Raw genomic sequence first — 16937 nt, forward strand, 5'->3', positions numbered from 1 at the left:
TCCACAATTCAAGGCAAATCCAAGCTTCATTTCTTGACAAAACAAATACTTGAATAGAATTCTTGCCCAGACCTAATGTGCTCAAATGACAAATATAAACTCCACTGAGAAAAATATGCAATGTGATTGAACATACAATTTTTTTCTTTTCTTTTTCCTCAGATCGACTGGTAGAGAATATGCTCTGAAAATAATCAAAAAAAGTAAATGTAGAGGAAAAGTAAGTACAAAAAATTCAAATGAGACCAAATGATTTTTTTTTCTAAGAAATATTTTGTAAGAAATCAGTTTGGGAAGCTGTTGGTATTTGTCTTCTTCCTGGCAAGTGTTAGAATCTTTTTGGTTGAAGCCTTTGCCTGGCCTCTGGGAGACCCTTGGAGTATCAGTATAAAGGGCCGCAATGTGCCCTTCTAGATGCGTGTGTTGATTCTCCAGTTGCTTGGTTGTGTGTGGGTACACTCACTCCCCTTCCTCTTTACCCCTGTAATTACGTCCTCTAGCTTTCATAATTCCAGATGTTATAGAAAACAGAAAAATAATAGTAAATAATTATACCACCACCAGTCACTATGTCTAAACATGTGGAAGGTTAATCAACTTGATGTCAGTTTTATACTAAATGAATTTCTGTTGGCTTTTGAAATCTATAACAAAAGATTCTCTGAGAAGATGCTATCATATTTTTAAATTCAAAGATTCTGCATTGGAGAAAAGTTTTAGAAGCTTCCATATGTAACTTTTCTCTACATCAGAACCATGTATTTTCCTCCATTTCTTTTTCTATGTTCTACTCTCTGTTCTTTCAGTTATCACACTGATATTGTTTCTAGACATATTCTTTCCATATTGCTGGAGGCAACATCTGTTAGCTTTTTAAAAAACCTGGAAGAATCCAAGTAGGTCCCAATTCTCTCTGCTTTTTCCACTGTGAAAGTATTTTCCCACCAACCCATAGTCATTAAAGATTTCTTTTGTGTGGCAGGAACATATGATCCAGAACGAGGTATCTATTTTAAGACGAGTCAAGCATCCCAATATTGTACTTCTGATCGAAGAAATGGACATGCCAACTGAGTTGTACCTTGTCATGGAACTCGTAAAGGTGAGTATTTTGGAGATGATAAGCTGCTTATTAAGAATTGTTTCAACCATATTGAGAAAATTCATTTGTACTAAAGCTTACTAAAAATCATGGAATCACAGAATAATTTAGAATGGAAGAGGTCTCTGAAGGTAGTCTTGTCCAGCATCCTACTGTGTAACACATTCAGATTTTTTTTTATAGCTTTCAAATATTTCCAATATTTGTCTAGCGTTCTGTAAGTCACACTCAGAAGTGCTCTGTGGAAAGTTTTAGTTGCTCCTTCAAAAGAAGTTTTATCTTAAAAAACCGCATCGGCCTTGAGGTGAATTCAAAATACACCCAGTCCAAATAGCTCTAAATGCCAGTCTTCAAAATTCAATATTCTTTGATAGAGTTTAATTAAATTTTATTAATTTATGTTAAATTTAAATAATATTACCTGTCTTTTTTCTGTACTGATTTATATTAACACATTGTCAGGCTTGCCTCCTTGATAATAATCTAAATTTAAGCTGGAGGAGGGGGGAAGTGAAAGAGAAAAACCTGCTATCTAGAGCATGATTCTATTCTGAAAAGTAAGTTTGCAAATGCAGTATTTTATATTTGGGACCTTATTTATTTCTTCATAGTAACTTCCAGATCTCATGCATTTATTTCACTCACTGGTAGAATTACATATTCAAACTGGATTATGAAACTCAGACCAGGTCATCTCTTGCCCCCATACTGTCAACAGTGCAGTGCATGAAATACAAATTTAGCTCTTGGTTCTGGTACTAATACACAAGTATGTCACTGTGCATAAAAGGTGGTAAAAATACATTTGAGTAAATTGTACAAATTAGGACAGATAACCACTGAGGACATTTTACCCTCCATACTTTCTTTAACAGAATACACCTGTTTTTCACATTGACTAATGGAATTAGCAATTCTCCTTCCTTCCTCGGCTATTCTGTGGGAAGGAGATCTTTCCAGCAGCCACCTCCTCTATCTTGATCAGCACGTTCTCCTGGAGCAGCCTATTGTGCCTACGCCTGGGAAAACCACAGTCTCAAGCGTTCAAGGACAAAGTTTACAATAAAGCTATGCAGCAGGAGCATTTGTATGTGCATGCTCAACACTTGTGAGCAAATCAGGCACTTTGAACCCTGGCAGCCAAATCACTTCCGCTTATCTTAATTTAAAAGTGTGGTCACCTCTGGTAGACATCTTCTGTTTCTGTGGTTAGAAACAGGCAACACCGGAGGCTGTGAGAGAAAGCAATTTTGGCAAGCAGGATTGTTACCAGCTTTGCACTGGTTGTAGGTGGAGCTTAGGGGATGCCCTTAATGTAGGCACCTCGTTGAAATGTTAGATAGGTTGATCCCAGGTCCAAGTGTTTCTTAAAGAACTTCTTGATCTCTGGGCTGTAACAAGAGAGCAAGGAGAATGAAAAGGGTTTTTTTCATTCCATCATCCCTTGTGCTCCGTGGCAGCAGCTGTGATGCAAGCCGTGTTCCCAGTGCAAAGCTGGGAGGCTGTCAAGTGTGGCCCATGGGTGGGTGGCCACAGATTTTCCCTGTCCTTGTAGCAGGCTGAGACAGCCTTGTTATCCCTGAAAAGCTCAGGCCATGCCCCACAGCTTAGGACATGGCAACATTGTCCTTTTAGGTATGAGCCTGCCAGATGCCCTGCTTGGCTTGAGTGGTGCTATGGACCTTATGGTCCCACTAACCTTACTGTCCACCACCACCAAGCTCTGAGGAAGCACACTGGGACGTGCTAGTGGCAAGGAGCTGACAGGGTACCCAGCATGCCCATTTTGTCTCTGATGGAGAGGTTAAATCCTAAGAAAAAAGTAAAATAGTGGCCACGCCACGAATCCCTCTGTGTAACCAGTCTCAGAAGAATTTCCCCACCTTCTTCATAGTCATAGCCCTCTCACACTCATGAGTACAACGTGAAATAGCACAGCTTCAGATCAGATGCCATTAACCGTCTAACACTATTTTATTCATAATTGCTGCTCTTTTCTACGATAAATGAGCTCACTTGGAGATCCATGCTACTGTAGGTTTTTCCCAGTGTCCATGAGAGCTTATTCAAAGGCACCTCAATACTGCGCTGTAATCTGATGTAGCCACAGCTTCAGCCTGCATTGACAAATCCTTCATCCTGGCCCCATGAGGTGTGCTAAGAAGTAAAAGCTGTGCCTTGTCTAACATGCCAGGACATAAGCACATAGCTGGTTTTATGGGTGCAACCTGCTGTGCTATTCATGCTTGAAAAATGTTCAAACTGTAGTCTCCAGTGGATTTTTAATCAAAGTCCTACTCAGCTAAATAAGAGAGGGGGAGACTGAGAACTCTTACAAAATAACTAGCCTAAAAAATGTATATAAAGAAAACCATCCATTATACTCACTTTCTGGAAAAATATGGGGTTTTGCACTCTTTCTCCTTTACTCTTCAGGATTGCTGCACATACTAAGCTATTTATGCTTTTATTTATGCTATAGAAGGGCTTTAGAGAAATGTCTGTAGTTGAGATATCCTAGAGAGCACTGTTTTAATGTTCTTTACTTTTATGTGGAGTAATAGAAGAAATTTAGAAGAAATGTCCTGATCCTGGGAAGTCAACTTTGTTTCTTTGAAACAAATCTCCATTCCTTAATATTTAATTGGGAAAAAAAGCGCCTTGTTATACTCTACGGGCACCAGGGAAGGTATTTCTGGAAAGACATTAATTGTTAATTCACCAGTTGCTGGCTGTTCCCATTTCATAGCGTGCACTGTTAGAATTGATTAACCATCTGTTATTGACTGACTTTTGAAGACCCGACTTTAAATCAAACTCATAGACAGGAAAGAAATTCAAGGAGAAAAGGCTTGATACTGCAGAGCACGGTTTCAGTTAATACCACCCTGCATTAATTGGCAGTAACATGTTTGACATAAGTGGCTGCTGCAAATACTGCCCTCACCTCATGGCAGATAGGCCATTCATTGCTTTGTAAAGTGTAAGAAAAAGCACTTCATAAATACAAATATAAACACATTGCAAGTGGTGCTTGTAAAAGGAAGCAAGGACCTGGTTTCTGGCACGTTGCCTTTTTACACAGCGAAACAAAATTGTTATTCAAACCTAACAGGGGTTTGGCCAATTTAACAAGCAAGATTTATTGCAGAGTTTCCTTTACTGCTTCAGGATATGATTTCACTTTTGCAGAAGAAAAGAGAGATTATATCATTTACATAACAAGGTAATAAATAAATAATTGGTTACTGTACTTCCAAGTATACTTCCTCATGTGCACAGATGATAAAAACTGCATTCAGATGTTGCTGGTCCCATTTCACTCCAGAATGGGGGATTTAAGACTGAAATGTCATTCTGAACTCACCCCTTGTTCCTGAATAAATGATAGTGACCTGCTGTGTGAATCGGCTAAGCAGAACCTTGCAGGTTAAAGTGCTCTTTGGGGAAAGGGAAGGCTGAAAACAATTCTGCCTGATATAGCTGTCAGCTCTGTTAACTCTTTCCAGGACAGTGCCTCTCTTTTAGCTGCAGAGCATCCCACACAGTAAATATATGCTGTCTTTTCTTACTAGGCTACCTTGTAAGAAACTTTACCGAGTAAAGTAGGCTGCTTAACTGGAGAAAATGATGCTGCTTCAGATGGGCTTGACCGTCTGTTAATGTGCTCTGTAGCCTCTATATTCCTCTGAGTTTGGGTTTCTCTTGCGCATGAACGTTTGTTCTTTTTCTTCTGACCTTAGGCCAAAATTTTCCCTTCTCTTTTTAAGTTTCAGCTTCTTTCCTTCTCACCCCTCACATTGCAGCTCAGGCTGTTTTCTTTGTTTGGAGGCAGATCTTTTTCTGATGTTATTGACACTTCTTCTGAGCATCTGGAACATATTAGATAAGACCAAAGATCTGTCTAATCCACTACCTCATGTTAAAAAGCAGCTGGTACAGGGGCTTCACAGGAAGGAACTTAGGGAAGATAGATTATTTATCCGACATATTTTGCCACATGCTGATACCCAATACGTAGGGATCAGTTAATGCCATGAAGTACATGGTATTGTACTTTTGCCAAATATTCGGCCTTTCTCTCTAATCCTCTATCTGGTTTAGTTTGGCCTTTTCTTCCTCCTTTTCCTTGACACTGTGTATCTTGATGTATCTTGATTAGTCACCAGCCAGAGCAAGAGGTTTTGATGTGGTCCAGATTTGACAATGGTTGGCTGCAAGCAGTTTCCAAAGCTGAGGTTTTGCATCTACAGTGGGAATAAACCTGCCCTGGCAGACTTCAGCTGCACCTCAACAATGCAATATTTTTAATAGCTTGGGGTTTTTTAACAAGTGATGTCTGTTTTCTCAGATTAGAGTCTTTGGTGGTTGTTTTTTCCTACCTCTTTCTCTCTAGCTATCATTTCTGGATTTTTTTTTTTTTTTAATTCTTCCCTCTCCCTTTCTCTTAGTGAAAAGAGTGTTTACTCTGGAACTGAGCCTTAAAAAAAGCCACCAAATAACTTGAGGCTGTTGATAAAATCATGAGAGTTGGCAAAGCTGGGACTCCTTTGTTGCCTTCAGAAAATACCTACTTTTTCTTTAAAATACAGTCTCCTGTGATACATTTTTTCCTCGATGTTTTGACTGCAGCAGGGATTTTTTTGTATTGTTTTCCCCGAATTATCATTTCCCTCCTCTTTTTTTTTTCCTGTTGGTCTGTGTTTCCTTTATGGTGCTGCTTTGATTTTGGCTGAAGGCCCAATACCTGTGAGTAGTATCTGTCAAAGGATGTTTGTTTTTTCCTCCACTTGATCAAGCTTACTCCTTAATGTCTTCTGTAAACTTATTTTTTAGTCTTTCTCCAAGTACTTACATGTTCTTCTTCCCACTTGCCCACGCAGCTCTGGAAAGACAGTCCAAATGTCATGTCATGGCTGCTGAGATCCTGGTGAAGATCACTGCAACTTTGAGAACTTCTATTTAATTTTCCTTCCTTCTTTCTTTCTTTCTTTCTTTCTTTCTTTCTCTCTCTCTCTCTCTCTTTCGCTCTTTCTCTTTCGCTCTTTCTTTCGCTCTTTCGCTCTTTCTCTTTTTCTCTCTTTCTCTCTTTTTCTCTCTCTTTCTCTCTTTCTCTCTTTCTTTCTCTCTTTCTTTCTCTCTTTCTCTCTCTCTCTTTCTCTCTTTCTCTCTCTCTTTCTCTCTTTCTCTCTTTCTTTCTCTCTTCTTGTTCTTCTTTCACTGGCAGTAGCTTTTAGCTGAATTAGCACAATGACCTAGAAATGGGACAAGCTGCCATCTGTGTTTGTAACTGTGGTGAAATACTAATATTAATTCTTAAGTGTCTTCCAGTATGATTGTCTGACATATATACTGGGAAGTTCTTCGATATTAGCTGCAAGACAAGCATCACACTACCAAAAACTTCACATCTTGTGTAGAGAAAGTGGTTTCTAAAATCCATGTTTTCAAAGTTTTGAGATGGAAACAGACTTTTAAAATATACTAGCAGTGATGACAGATAGCTGGTTTGAGTTTTACTCAGAATGTCTTCATTTTTCTGGAGTTCAGTCAGACTTGAGGCAAAAATTTGATGTCAGCCTGTTTGTGATTATAATAGAGTAGCAGGAGTTGGTACGTGGCATCGCAACAGGCAGGTGTGTAGGCATGCCAGAAATTTACAACAGGCTTTGGACACACAGGTTGGCAAGTGCTGGCCAAGTTACAAAAGCAGCAGCAGGTGGGAACAGTTTGCAGTAGAGGCTCCAGCCTCTTGGCTGACCAACTAAGCCTTGACAAATGGTTCTGAATTACTGATATGTTCAACTGTCATTATGGAGGATGTCATCACAGTACCCATAGTTTATAGCTGCATGGAAACTGTGCTTCTCCTCCCTTGTCTTCTTCCTCTATAAATGATGCTCCTTGATCTTTCCTAAATTCTTCAGTCATCTCACAAGCAGTGTTGCTTATATGCTATGGTCATTTTACTCCAGGGAGGAGATCTTTTTGATGCTATTACTTCCACCAACAAATATACAGAGCGGGATGCCAGTGGGATGCTTTACAATCTGGCCAGTGCCATCAAATATCTTCACAGCCTGAACATTGTCCACAGGGATATCAAGCCGGAGAATCTACTGGTAAGTGAAAATTCAACTTTCAATATTGTTGATAACTTGGGAGTGTGTGAGAGAAGGTCTGCGCTTCTCCCGCCACCCCCTCACCCAAGCTTATTTCAGTCTTTTAAGTCATTGATCTTTTAATTTTAACTTTAGCATTGTAAAGCCCTCCTAACAATAACATCTATCAAAAAAAGTACAGCAACATCAGCTGGTATGTCTAGACTGTTCCCCAGGACACAGCGACAAAGTTGTTCCAATGATCACTAGAAATGACCTTTCAGTGCGCTGCAGTATAATTTCAAGCTTCTCAAAAATATGAGGGTGTTCTGTCCTCAATAGACCATTCTGTACTTCTGCAGCTGTCTCAGTAATTAGCAGCAGTTCAGTTTTACAAACATGGTGGGTACAAATATTGTGCCCTAATCATGTAGTACGTGAGGGCAGAACCAGGAAGAGCCTTCAGAGTCCTTCCTTTCCCTGCTGCATCTCCCAAATAATCCCAGAGCACTTTTTACTACCACACTTTACTAAATAGCCTGAATCTTACTTTTCCTGACTGAATCTGTATGAGCCCTATCCACTGAAGACAACAATTAGTCCTTCTGAGGATTTTGCACTCTTGAATGCAGCAATCGTGTTCTCCAACTGACTTAGTTTTATTTCTTCTGAGAAATTAATTACTCCTGATTATTTCACTGTTCTCTGAGTTTTCCTGAATTTGCTGACATGTCCCATTATCAAGATGTCCCGATTCTCCATATATTCTGCAACCATAGAACAATGCTTAAGATACCTAGAATATCAGTTGTCTCAGCTCTGTGCTTTCTGCCATGGCTTAGTGCATTTAGTCCTGCTGGACACTGAAGATGTTTTGTGGGAAAGTTGCCTTGAGTAGATCTTACTAAACTTCCAGGGAGCAGGATTTTTACAGTTGAGGTTCCTCTAGTGGCAGGTGCCTTTATAGTTCTGGGTGAGGAAGCAGCCTGCCCTCGTTTTCCAGAAACTGCTGAAAACACGTTGGGTAGAAGTTTCACTAGACACTAACGATCAATACTCCTTTTGCAGCCCTTGTGCTGGTGTTCGTAGGTGACTGCATGCAGAAGTTATAGCAATCACATGCCAGGATTCATTAATGCTGTGACTCGGAGCGTGCAGGAGGGTCTTGGTCTGGAGAAAGGCTTGCCCTGCTGTTGGTTTGGCATGTCTCTAAATGCCTAAAGTATGACAATAGTAGAGTTGAATCTTTGAGGGGAAGCGAGAAAGGTAGGCAGGAGGTGGGGACAACAGGGAGAGGATTAAATTTGCCTGCCCAGCTGTCTCTGGTAATTACCCACTACCAGGAGCGACCACATTGTTGGCTTTGTAGCTGAATTGTTTCTGAGTGATTTTTCCAGTGTCATGCATATGTAAAGGTCCTACATTGGCATTGACACTGAGCAGTGAGGATGCAGCACTTTACCTCTTGCAGCACCCTAACTCTCAAAAGCTAGCATTTGATTCACAAATTATATTAATTCTCTGAGGTTTGTAAGGTCCCTGAAAGAAACGATCGCTGGTTTAGAAAAGTGCTTTTGAACCAGCCTTACCTGAGTTCTGACCCTGTCTCTGACATTGGCTGTCTGTGGCCTTCATGTCTCTTGACCTTTCTACTTTTATCTTCTCATCTGTCAAATGGGATGAGTAGTTCCTTGTATCACAAGATTACAGTTAGGGTTATTTTCCTGGCATTTATGAAACACTTGCAAAATGCCATATGGCCCTTAGCCTTTCTGTCGCTAAAGACTTTCTACTTGCCTTCTGTAGCTTGCCTTTTGCTTGCAGCTCTGTAACCCTTCACCTAAGTGGTCATGGCAGTATTTTTCCCTTGTTGTTCTTGTGCTGTTGCTTTCACGCCATTAGTGTCACGGCCTTTCACTGGCAAACCCCGGTAGCGTTGTTACAGCAGGTTCTCCTGGCCACCGGTGTCAGAATCAGCCCTTCACCCCCCCTGCTCTTCCTACCCGTGGGATGTAGTTTTAGGTTTAGGGGAGCCTATGCTGGTCTGGAAGGGGTGCCCAGAGGAGGATGCTCATCTGGAGCCTTCTCATTGCATCTGTTCCCAGCTGGCCACTGGAAAGAGCTTGCCCTTCCCTCTTTCTCAACTTTGTTTTTTCCTTTTCCCAAAAAGTAACTTTCACTCTTAAGGCTGATGTCTGCCGTTAGCTGATCTGCTGATCAACCTTCCTGTGCGTGAACCTGTCTCAATATCCTGTGTGCAACACCAGTTATTTGTATAAGTGCGTAAATATTCTTTATTATCCTCAAGGCATGCAAAGCCCACCTAACAGTCAACTGTCTGAGACTTTAGGGTATGCTGAATACCCTAGCATTTTTTTAGCATTTTTTTTTGTTCTCTGGAGAGTGTCTTCCATGTTTTAATTAGAACAATTTTCATAATTGCTGCTATTTAGCACATTTATTTTGTCAAGTCATGGATGTCTTTATAGCCATATAATAAACCCTAGAGAACAACTTCTCTGACTGTTGCCATCTGCACTGATCACAAGAGCAGCTTAGAAAATACTGACAGTCTTTATAGTAATAGGATACATATGGTGGCACACAATTATGTGTGGCTGCATTCAATTAGTGTTGTACAATTACACAGTTTTATTGCTTAGTTAAAACAGTGAAAGCACTACATAGTGGGTAATTTGCACTAATCCCCATTTCTTTAATTGCCCTTCAGTATTTAAATGCAGTGGAACATATATAGCATTTGTTCTGAATAACATGAGCATTAAATTATCTTTCACATTCCTTGACTGGCAAGTAACATACCACAGCTTCACATTGGGCTTCTTTTTATATGGAGTTATAACAGGGTGAGGAAAAGTTACTTTCTTCAGTTTTACAAGTCAACTGAAGTAGTTTTCCAAGGAAAGTAATTCCTAGAAACAGATGGGGCAAAATACTAGAAAATGCACAGTACCAAACTTTCTGCATTGGTAAATATTGCCAAACAACCCTTTTCTGTAATTAATTTCTAGGATATATGAGCCATACAAGGTGCGGTCTGTTGAAGGAGGGAACTTATGAATGTTCACTAGGTTAACACAATTTGGAGAGGGCTTTGTAAAAGATAACCACATGAAATAGAATATGAGATGTTAATTAGTCTGGATTCAGCTCTTGTTGTCTAAGTGCACACGTTACATTTTTCAGCAAGTGAATATTTAAAGCTCTAGTCTCTAGCCTTTAATTAAGACTGTTGTTGAAATTAGATTTATTACTGCCATTTCAGAGAGCACTTTCTTTAGTTTCAGGAACCAGATGTATTTAACAGTCTGTGTTTTTAATAAAACCATAATTGCTTTTTTTCCAGTCCTTTTCTATAAGCTGGCTTAGTAGCAGAGAAATGTGAATCCATATCAAATTGCTGGTCCTCTGAAAGATCCAGTTGTTATTAAAAATAACATAAGGAAAGAAGAATTTTGTGTATTCTGAATGTCTGCTTGTGACTGTATCACCTGGTAGCAGGGATTCAGTACAGAGACATGACGAACATTAACAAAGGAGAAACTTGAGGGGGCTGTACAACATAGCTAATTATTATGAGCTATAGTAGATCTGTAGCAAACAGTGGCGAGAGACTTCAAGATTTCATTTTTGCACCAACTGAACTGTTTGAGGGTCCATTGTAGAATTTGCTGCATTTTTGTAAGAAAAATTCTAGCATTTTCCTCTGCACGCAACTGTAGATAAATGTAATTTTTGATGTAAGAGTAGCTGGTCAAGAGTATTTTGGTTTTGATTGTGAAGTATGACATCTTCTATTTTTGCTAGGCGTAACTGCTAATTGTTGTCAGGATATCACTTTTTGGTGAGCCAGGCTGCATGGAGCTTTGATTTGGGTTGCAAAATGATAATGTGATGTATATATACTTTAAGAAGACTTCCTGCAGACTTTTTTCATTTTTTAAGGTGCTGTTGTCATAAACAGCGTTAAATTCCACCATAAGCAATTTCAAAACAGGAAGCAAGAACCCAAACCAGCAGCTGGATTAAAGAAAGACTTGCAGTCTAGTGTTTAATTTAGATACATTTTAGTCTTTTTATTTTAAGCATTTTTGTATGTTTTCAGTCTTTGCAAGTTTGGGGTTTTTCTTTTGCATTGAGCCATCTTTTAAAATCGTTTATTTTTTAGTAATGTTTCTAGCTTTTTCTTGTGACTATATCTGAATCTCCCATTGCACCTATAAAAACCTGTGAAAGATCGTGATGCTGCTGTGAAGACCATGTTTTAAGACAGGATTTTAATGTATACTCATTAACAGCCCTACCTATGTCTGTGGATGATGATGGCAACATACCAAGACACTGACTGGTGTTTAGCAGTCAACCAAGGAGAGGACAGTGTTTCTAAGTGAAACAGTCCAGCCAGGAGGTGAAATAGTCCAGCCAGATTTTCATCTTGGAACTTTGATGCACAGAGAAGAATCAATTGCTGCTGTCAGTGCAGTCACTGTTGAATTATATAAGAAGGTGAAATCCCTGTGCAAGCCTTTAAGCTCTGTATGAGTGAAATAAAAAAAACCTAAAATCAAAAACCCTACACTGTGAATTGGCTGTCAGTGGGAAGTTAACCTAGGAACGTCACTGCCGGAAGGTCAGACCTTTGCTTCTGGGCTTTACCTTCTAGCAAGAAGAAATAATGTCCTTTGTTGGCTAGGTAGTAAGGTAAGTCTTTCCCAAACACCCTGAGTGCATTCAAGGGAAGTTGTCCTAATTGTCTGTGAATTTTCAAAGCATGCAGAGAAGTTTGTTGTAGGTAAGACAGAGAAAAAAAGGACTGTAAATTAGAAGGAACATTTCAGGCAGTTAGTAAATGATATAGTAGTTACCTTGATGGTGCTATGTTAAAACTTTGAATTTTCTTCCTGATTCAGGTTTATGAACACCAAGATGGAAGCAAGTCCCTGAAGCTAGGAGACTTTGGCCTAGCAACAATTGTGGATGGACCTCTATATACTGTTTGTGGGACCCCAACATATGTAGCTCCAGAAATCATTGCTGAAACTGGGTAAATAACTTCTAGTGATGATTCATTGATGCACACACAGTGGAGCATGTTTTCACCAGTGCGACAGATAGGAGTTCTTGCAATTAAGATTTTTATGCTGCCTTTGCTTGGGTATGATGCAGAATCATGGTTTATAGAATAATTTAGTTGAAAGGGACCTCTGGAGGGTTTCTTGTCCAAACCAGCTCAGAGCAGGGCCAACTTTGTAGTTATAGTAGGTTCCTCTGCCAGTTGGCATCAAACTTCTCAGCTTAACACTGAGTTCCTAACTAGCCATTTGCAGATACAATAAAAGTAATTCTTAAGCTGTCCCCAGAGACTGTTAACTACTGTTCACTTAATTTTATTTCGTTATCACGCACTGTCCTCTTCTGATTTGTTTCACAGAGTTAATGCCTGCTGGCTTGAGCAGCCTGTGTCACCTTTGCAGGCTTTATGCTGGTAGGCAACACTAACTCAAAAATACAGCACAACATCTGTGTGCTCCTACATTCTGTTCTGATATGGTTTTAAGATGTAAATGTAAAAAAGCGGAATTAGGATAGGTAGGACATAGAGAAAGTTCAGATGAGAATATATAAGAAATTATTAATAATTTTGAAAATGTTTCCTCTGTTCTTGTGCTGTAGTTCATAGGGGTCGGCTGTCTCTAACCATGTCTCTCACACTTCTAGATATGGCTTGAAGGTGGACATCTGGGCAGCGGGTGTGATTACTTACATCCTGCTCTGTGGTTTCCCCCCGTTCCGTGGGTATGGCCTGATCTATTCAACCATCTTTGTTCTGTGAATTGGTCCCTGTGCTGCTTCTGCATTAAGCACAGAGATTCCCACTGGAAAAAGTTCTCTGGTCTTGTTTTTTTCCCATGGTCTGCATAGTAATTTACACAAACCCCATAAATGTCTGTGATTTTACTGTAAAATCTCTGTCTCATGTTTGTTTATTTTAGTTTAAACTTCATTGCATTACAAAACAAGAGCCTCCATTACAGGTTCTGGGTGCCTTTGCCTGATGTTTAAAATACACAGTGAAATAAGCATCTTCTTTCATGGACCAAATACAACATATTTTGTGGTCGGTAAAAGGTAATTAAATGTAAGCCACTTAATAAGGACATGTCAGATCTTTTCTCCCCCTCAAACCAATTGCAAAGTTGTTGACAATCCTAAAGACAAGCAGATTACCTCAGAAAGAATGTACCAAATGCACTTTGTTTTATGATCTCACCATTCACACCCATGGTTGCATACTTGGGGAGAATCAACAGCTTCCAAAAGCATACTAAGGGATTGCCAATTAAAAGCAATTTCAAGAAGCCTATTGAAACCAAGTCTGGAAGTAATTTCTTCGTGGGTTTTGTTGTTTTTGTTTGTTTTTTTCTTTACAGAAGTGGGGATGACCAAGAAGTGCTTTTTGATCAGATTTTGATGGGACAGGTGGATTTTCCATCTCCATATTGGGACAATGTTTCTGACTCTGCAAAGGTAGGTTTAAATAGTTGATGATACTTTCTTCTCCAGTATTTCCCAGTACTAGTATCTAATGGATGTTGTTCTTTCACAGTGCTGTATTTGACATGTCTCACACATCTCTTTCTACACCTGTAAATTCCTCTGGGTCACTGAGTATGTTGTCATTTGATCACTGTCTGACTGTTAGAGTCCAGGTGGTTCTGAAATGGACCCCGTCTCTATGTGATGTCTCACACAACAAAGACACCAGCAGCCCTTACTGATGAAGAAAAAGTTCAAGTAACTTTGCTTGACCTACACTTCTTATCTTGAAAGCTCCCTGGGACTGTGCTTTGTATGTACTTATGATGGGGACCACGTACCAACGTGGAGCCTTTGGATATTATATAATACTATTATAGGGAGGCTGTTTTCCCCTTATTAATCCCATTAGATGATACGTGTGTTGTTTCTTTCTGTCAAAGAACCAGGTCTTGCATTGCCGGTGACTCCTTATTGTTGTCGGTGTGGTACAAAATACGGACTTCTGTCCACCAGTCCATGGGCTGTAGCCTCTGGGCACATGACAGAAAGGAGGTAGAGCTTGAGGTGTGCTGACCCTTTTCAGATACAGATCCTGACAGAGTTCATTATAGGTGCAGAGAAGATCAAATTTTTTAACTCTCATTAGTGCACTGGAGCAACAGTTTAACTCACAGATTTTCCAGGGATCTGGCATTCATGCTAGTCACATGTGTGTGTGTACATAGAGAGAGAGAGAGAGAGAGGGAGAGAGAGAGAATACATATGTGTATGCAAAAACCCAAAAAAACTAAACCATAAACCTGTTCAGCTGGTCATCATGTAGTTAAGTGCTTAATTTCTGCCAGTTTACTTCTGTAGCCTGTAAGTCAAATCCGGGCAAAATTGTCTTCCTATTTCTTTCAGTGTGACAGTGTTTAATTAATCACAAAAAAAATTTACAAAATTTGGAGGTGGATGCAAGTAATGAAAGTAGCATTCTACATTCTGAATCTCCATTCTTCAGAGCAATACACCCTGCTTTTACAGATATGTGGAGGGTGATCTGTACTAGCGTTTCAGCCTGCTAACTAATGAGGTTAACAAATGAGATACGGTCACAGAGTTGGAAGAAGTCCTCTAAACCACATCACTGTGTTGTACCAGGCTTTATTTCATAGCATCATTAATAAGAACTCTGCGCACATCCTTTGCCAATGGTGTTGTCCTGTGATACTCCTTCTTCCAAACAGTTCAGTCTAAAATTTCAGTTTCAAAGCATTAGCCTATTCATTTAACTTCTCCTTGTCACTAAGAATCATTAACTTTTCTCTTTGATGATACCCCTTTATTTGCTGTCATACTGCCATCCTGTCTTCTGTGCACTCCACTCACTGCTGGAATTAGATATATGTTTATTTACATGCTAGTTGAAAATTAGGTAATTGCAGACGAAATCAGAGGATGAAAAATAATGGTTTTAAGTGGGGTTTTTTAATATCTTCTCTGTCATTTATAGAAGAGCTTAAAGTAAAATTCTAGATTTGCTGGCTTTTTTCCTACAGAGGAATTGGCTTTTTCTTAATGGAAAGCTAACCTAATTTCATGCGACCATCTGTTTTGTGCATTATGTATTAAGTGCTTTTCTTTTAAACAGTGGCTACAGAACTGTAACTCAGAACTCTCTTCTAACTTTTCAAGGTACTGTTAGATATTGATTTAAAAGTTCGGTTTGAAGTTCAGCAGTTCATAGCTGTTTTTTTTTTTAATAATCTCAATATGTTTCGGCAGTCAGTAGTTCACTCTCTCTTCGAGCACTCTTACATAATCAGTTGAAGAGCACTTTAGTGAATTAAATGTGGATTTGTTCTTTAAAAATGTTCTTTAAATTTGACCCAGTATTCCATTTCTCAGGAACTTATCACAATGATGCTTCAAGTAGATGTAGATCTGCGATTCTCAGCCTTGCAAGTTCTTGAGCACCCATGGGTTAATGTAAGTATTTTCAGGCTTGTAGATGCTGCTTGTAATCTGGCACCTTTGAGCTCTTTTCTGTCAAGTCCTTTCTATGCCCTTTTGGAGCCAGCACATTCTAAAAATACCACAGATTTAACTGGAAATAAGCTGGGTTACAGGCTGGTTTAGTATATCACGCATACCTTGGGGTATTCACTATTTTATGCATGCTCAGCTACATTTTCTCTGAAATATTTTGGGCCAGGTTTTCAACAAATCTCAACCACACTTGACAAATTTATACCTCTAACAATCAGCTTGCGAGTTCAGTGACACATTTTGCTCTCCTAAGATCAGATGGACTCAAAAATCTGACAGTCGTGATTAAGAGCTATTGAAATATAGTCCATGGTGTTAAGCCTACTTGATCCAGCATGAAACAGGGAAACCTTTAGAATCATATTTAGCTTCTGACGTTGAAATATACATATATTTATGTGCAGCCATATCCATTTAATCTGAGTTACCATGAAATAGCTATTTATGTATCCTGGCTTATCTCAAAGCGACTGGACATTTGCCATAAAAGTGGTAATCAGTGAGGTGGCATACAGATAAATCTGGCAGAGAATAAAGAGATTTCTCTTTAATTAATGTTGAGGCAAGGACACTACTTAATATTTGTTAATTATTTCAGACTATTTAATATGTTTTAAAATATTTGGATGACAAGAAAGAAAAATTGGAGAAAATCCAGATTCAAATTCAGAAGGGAAGATTGAGAAAAGACATACATTTGGGACAAGCAGAGGAAAAGAAGATAAAGGAGAAAGAAATAATGTTTTGCTTTGTTTTGTTTGATGTAAGTTTGAGTGTGCAGTCCTCCCTGGAATACTATTTGGTCCCTTAGCTGCTGTATCCAAAATCTTCTTCTCACTAAAACAGTATTCTAAAAATTCAAATATACAGTAACCTCAAATGTTAATCTTTTTTATGAAAGTGTCCTCCATATAGCCCAGAATAGTGGAGATCAGTTAAGTCTTTACCAAGTACATGCTTTAGTCTTGGAGGCTCCCTTATTGTATAAACTATTTTATTTTATTTTATTTTATTTTATTTTATTGTAAATGCTATCATCATGCAGAGCACTCTGCAGTGTACGAAGAGTGCAAGGATCCAGGACAATGTCTGATGAAAATCTTTTCATTTTTAAGATGACATTCAAGCAGCTGAAATATTAA

At 39.1% G+C, this 16937-nt stretch overlaps 1 protein-coding gene across 3 annotated transcripts in view; it reads left to right on the forward strand.

Moving 5' to 3' along the window:
* The window catches only part of DCLK1 (doublecortin like kinase 1), a 263171-nt gene that overhangs the window by 215537 nt on the left and 30697 nt on the right, over positions 1-16937 (forward strand). For all 3 annotated transcript variants that reach the window (XM_054808104.1, XM_054808100.1, XM_054808112.1), the window contains 7 exons: positions 163-220; positions 983-1102; positions 7078-7224; positions 12135-12268; positions 12943-13020; positions 13656-13752; positions 15655-15735. In XM_054808104.1, the coding sequence (XP_054664079.1) occupies positions 163-220; positions 983-1102; positions 7078-7224; positions 12135-12268; positions 12943-13020; positions 13656-13752; positions 15655-15735 (715 nt within the window). The remainder of the gene's footprint in view (positions 1-162; positions 221-982; positions 1103-7077; positions 7225-12134; positions 12269-12942; positions 13021-13655; positions 13753-15654; positions 15736-16937) is intronic.

This window comes from Grus americana, chromosome 1 (genome assembly GCF_028858705.1).
Source record: "Grus americana isolate bGruAme1 chromosome 1, bGruAme1.mat, whole genome shotgun sequence".
Classification (NCBI taxonomy): Eukaryota; Metazoa; Chordata; class Aves; order Gruiformes; family Gruidae; genus Grus; species Grus americana.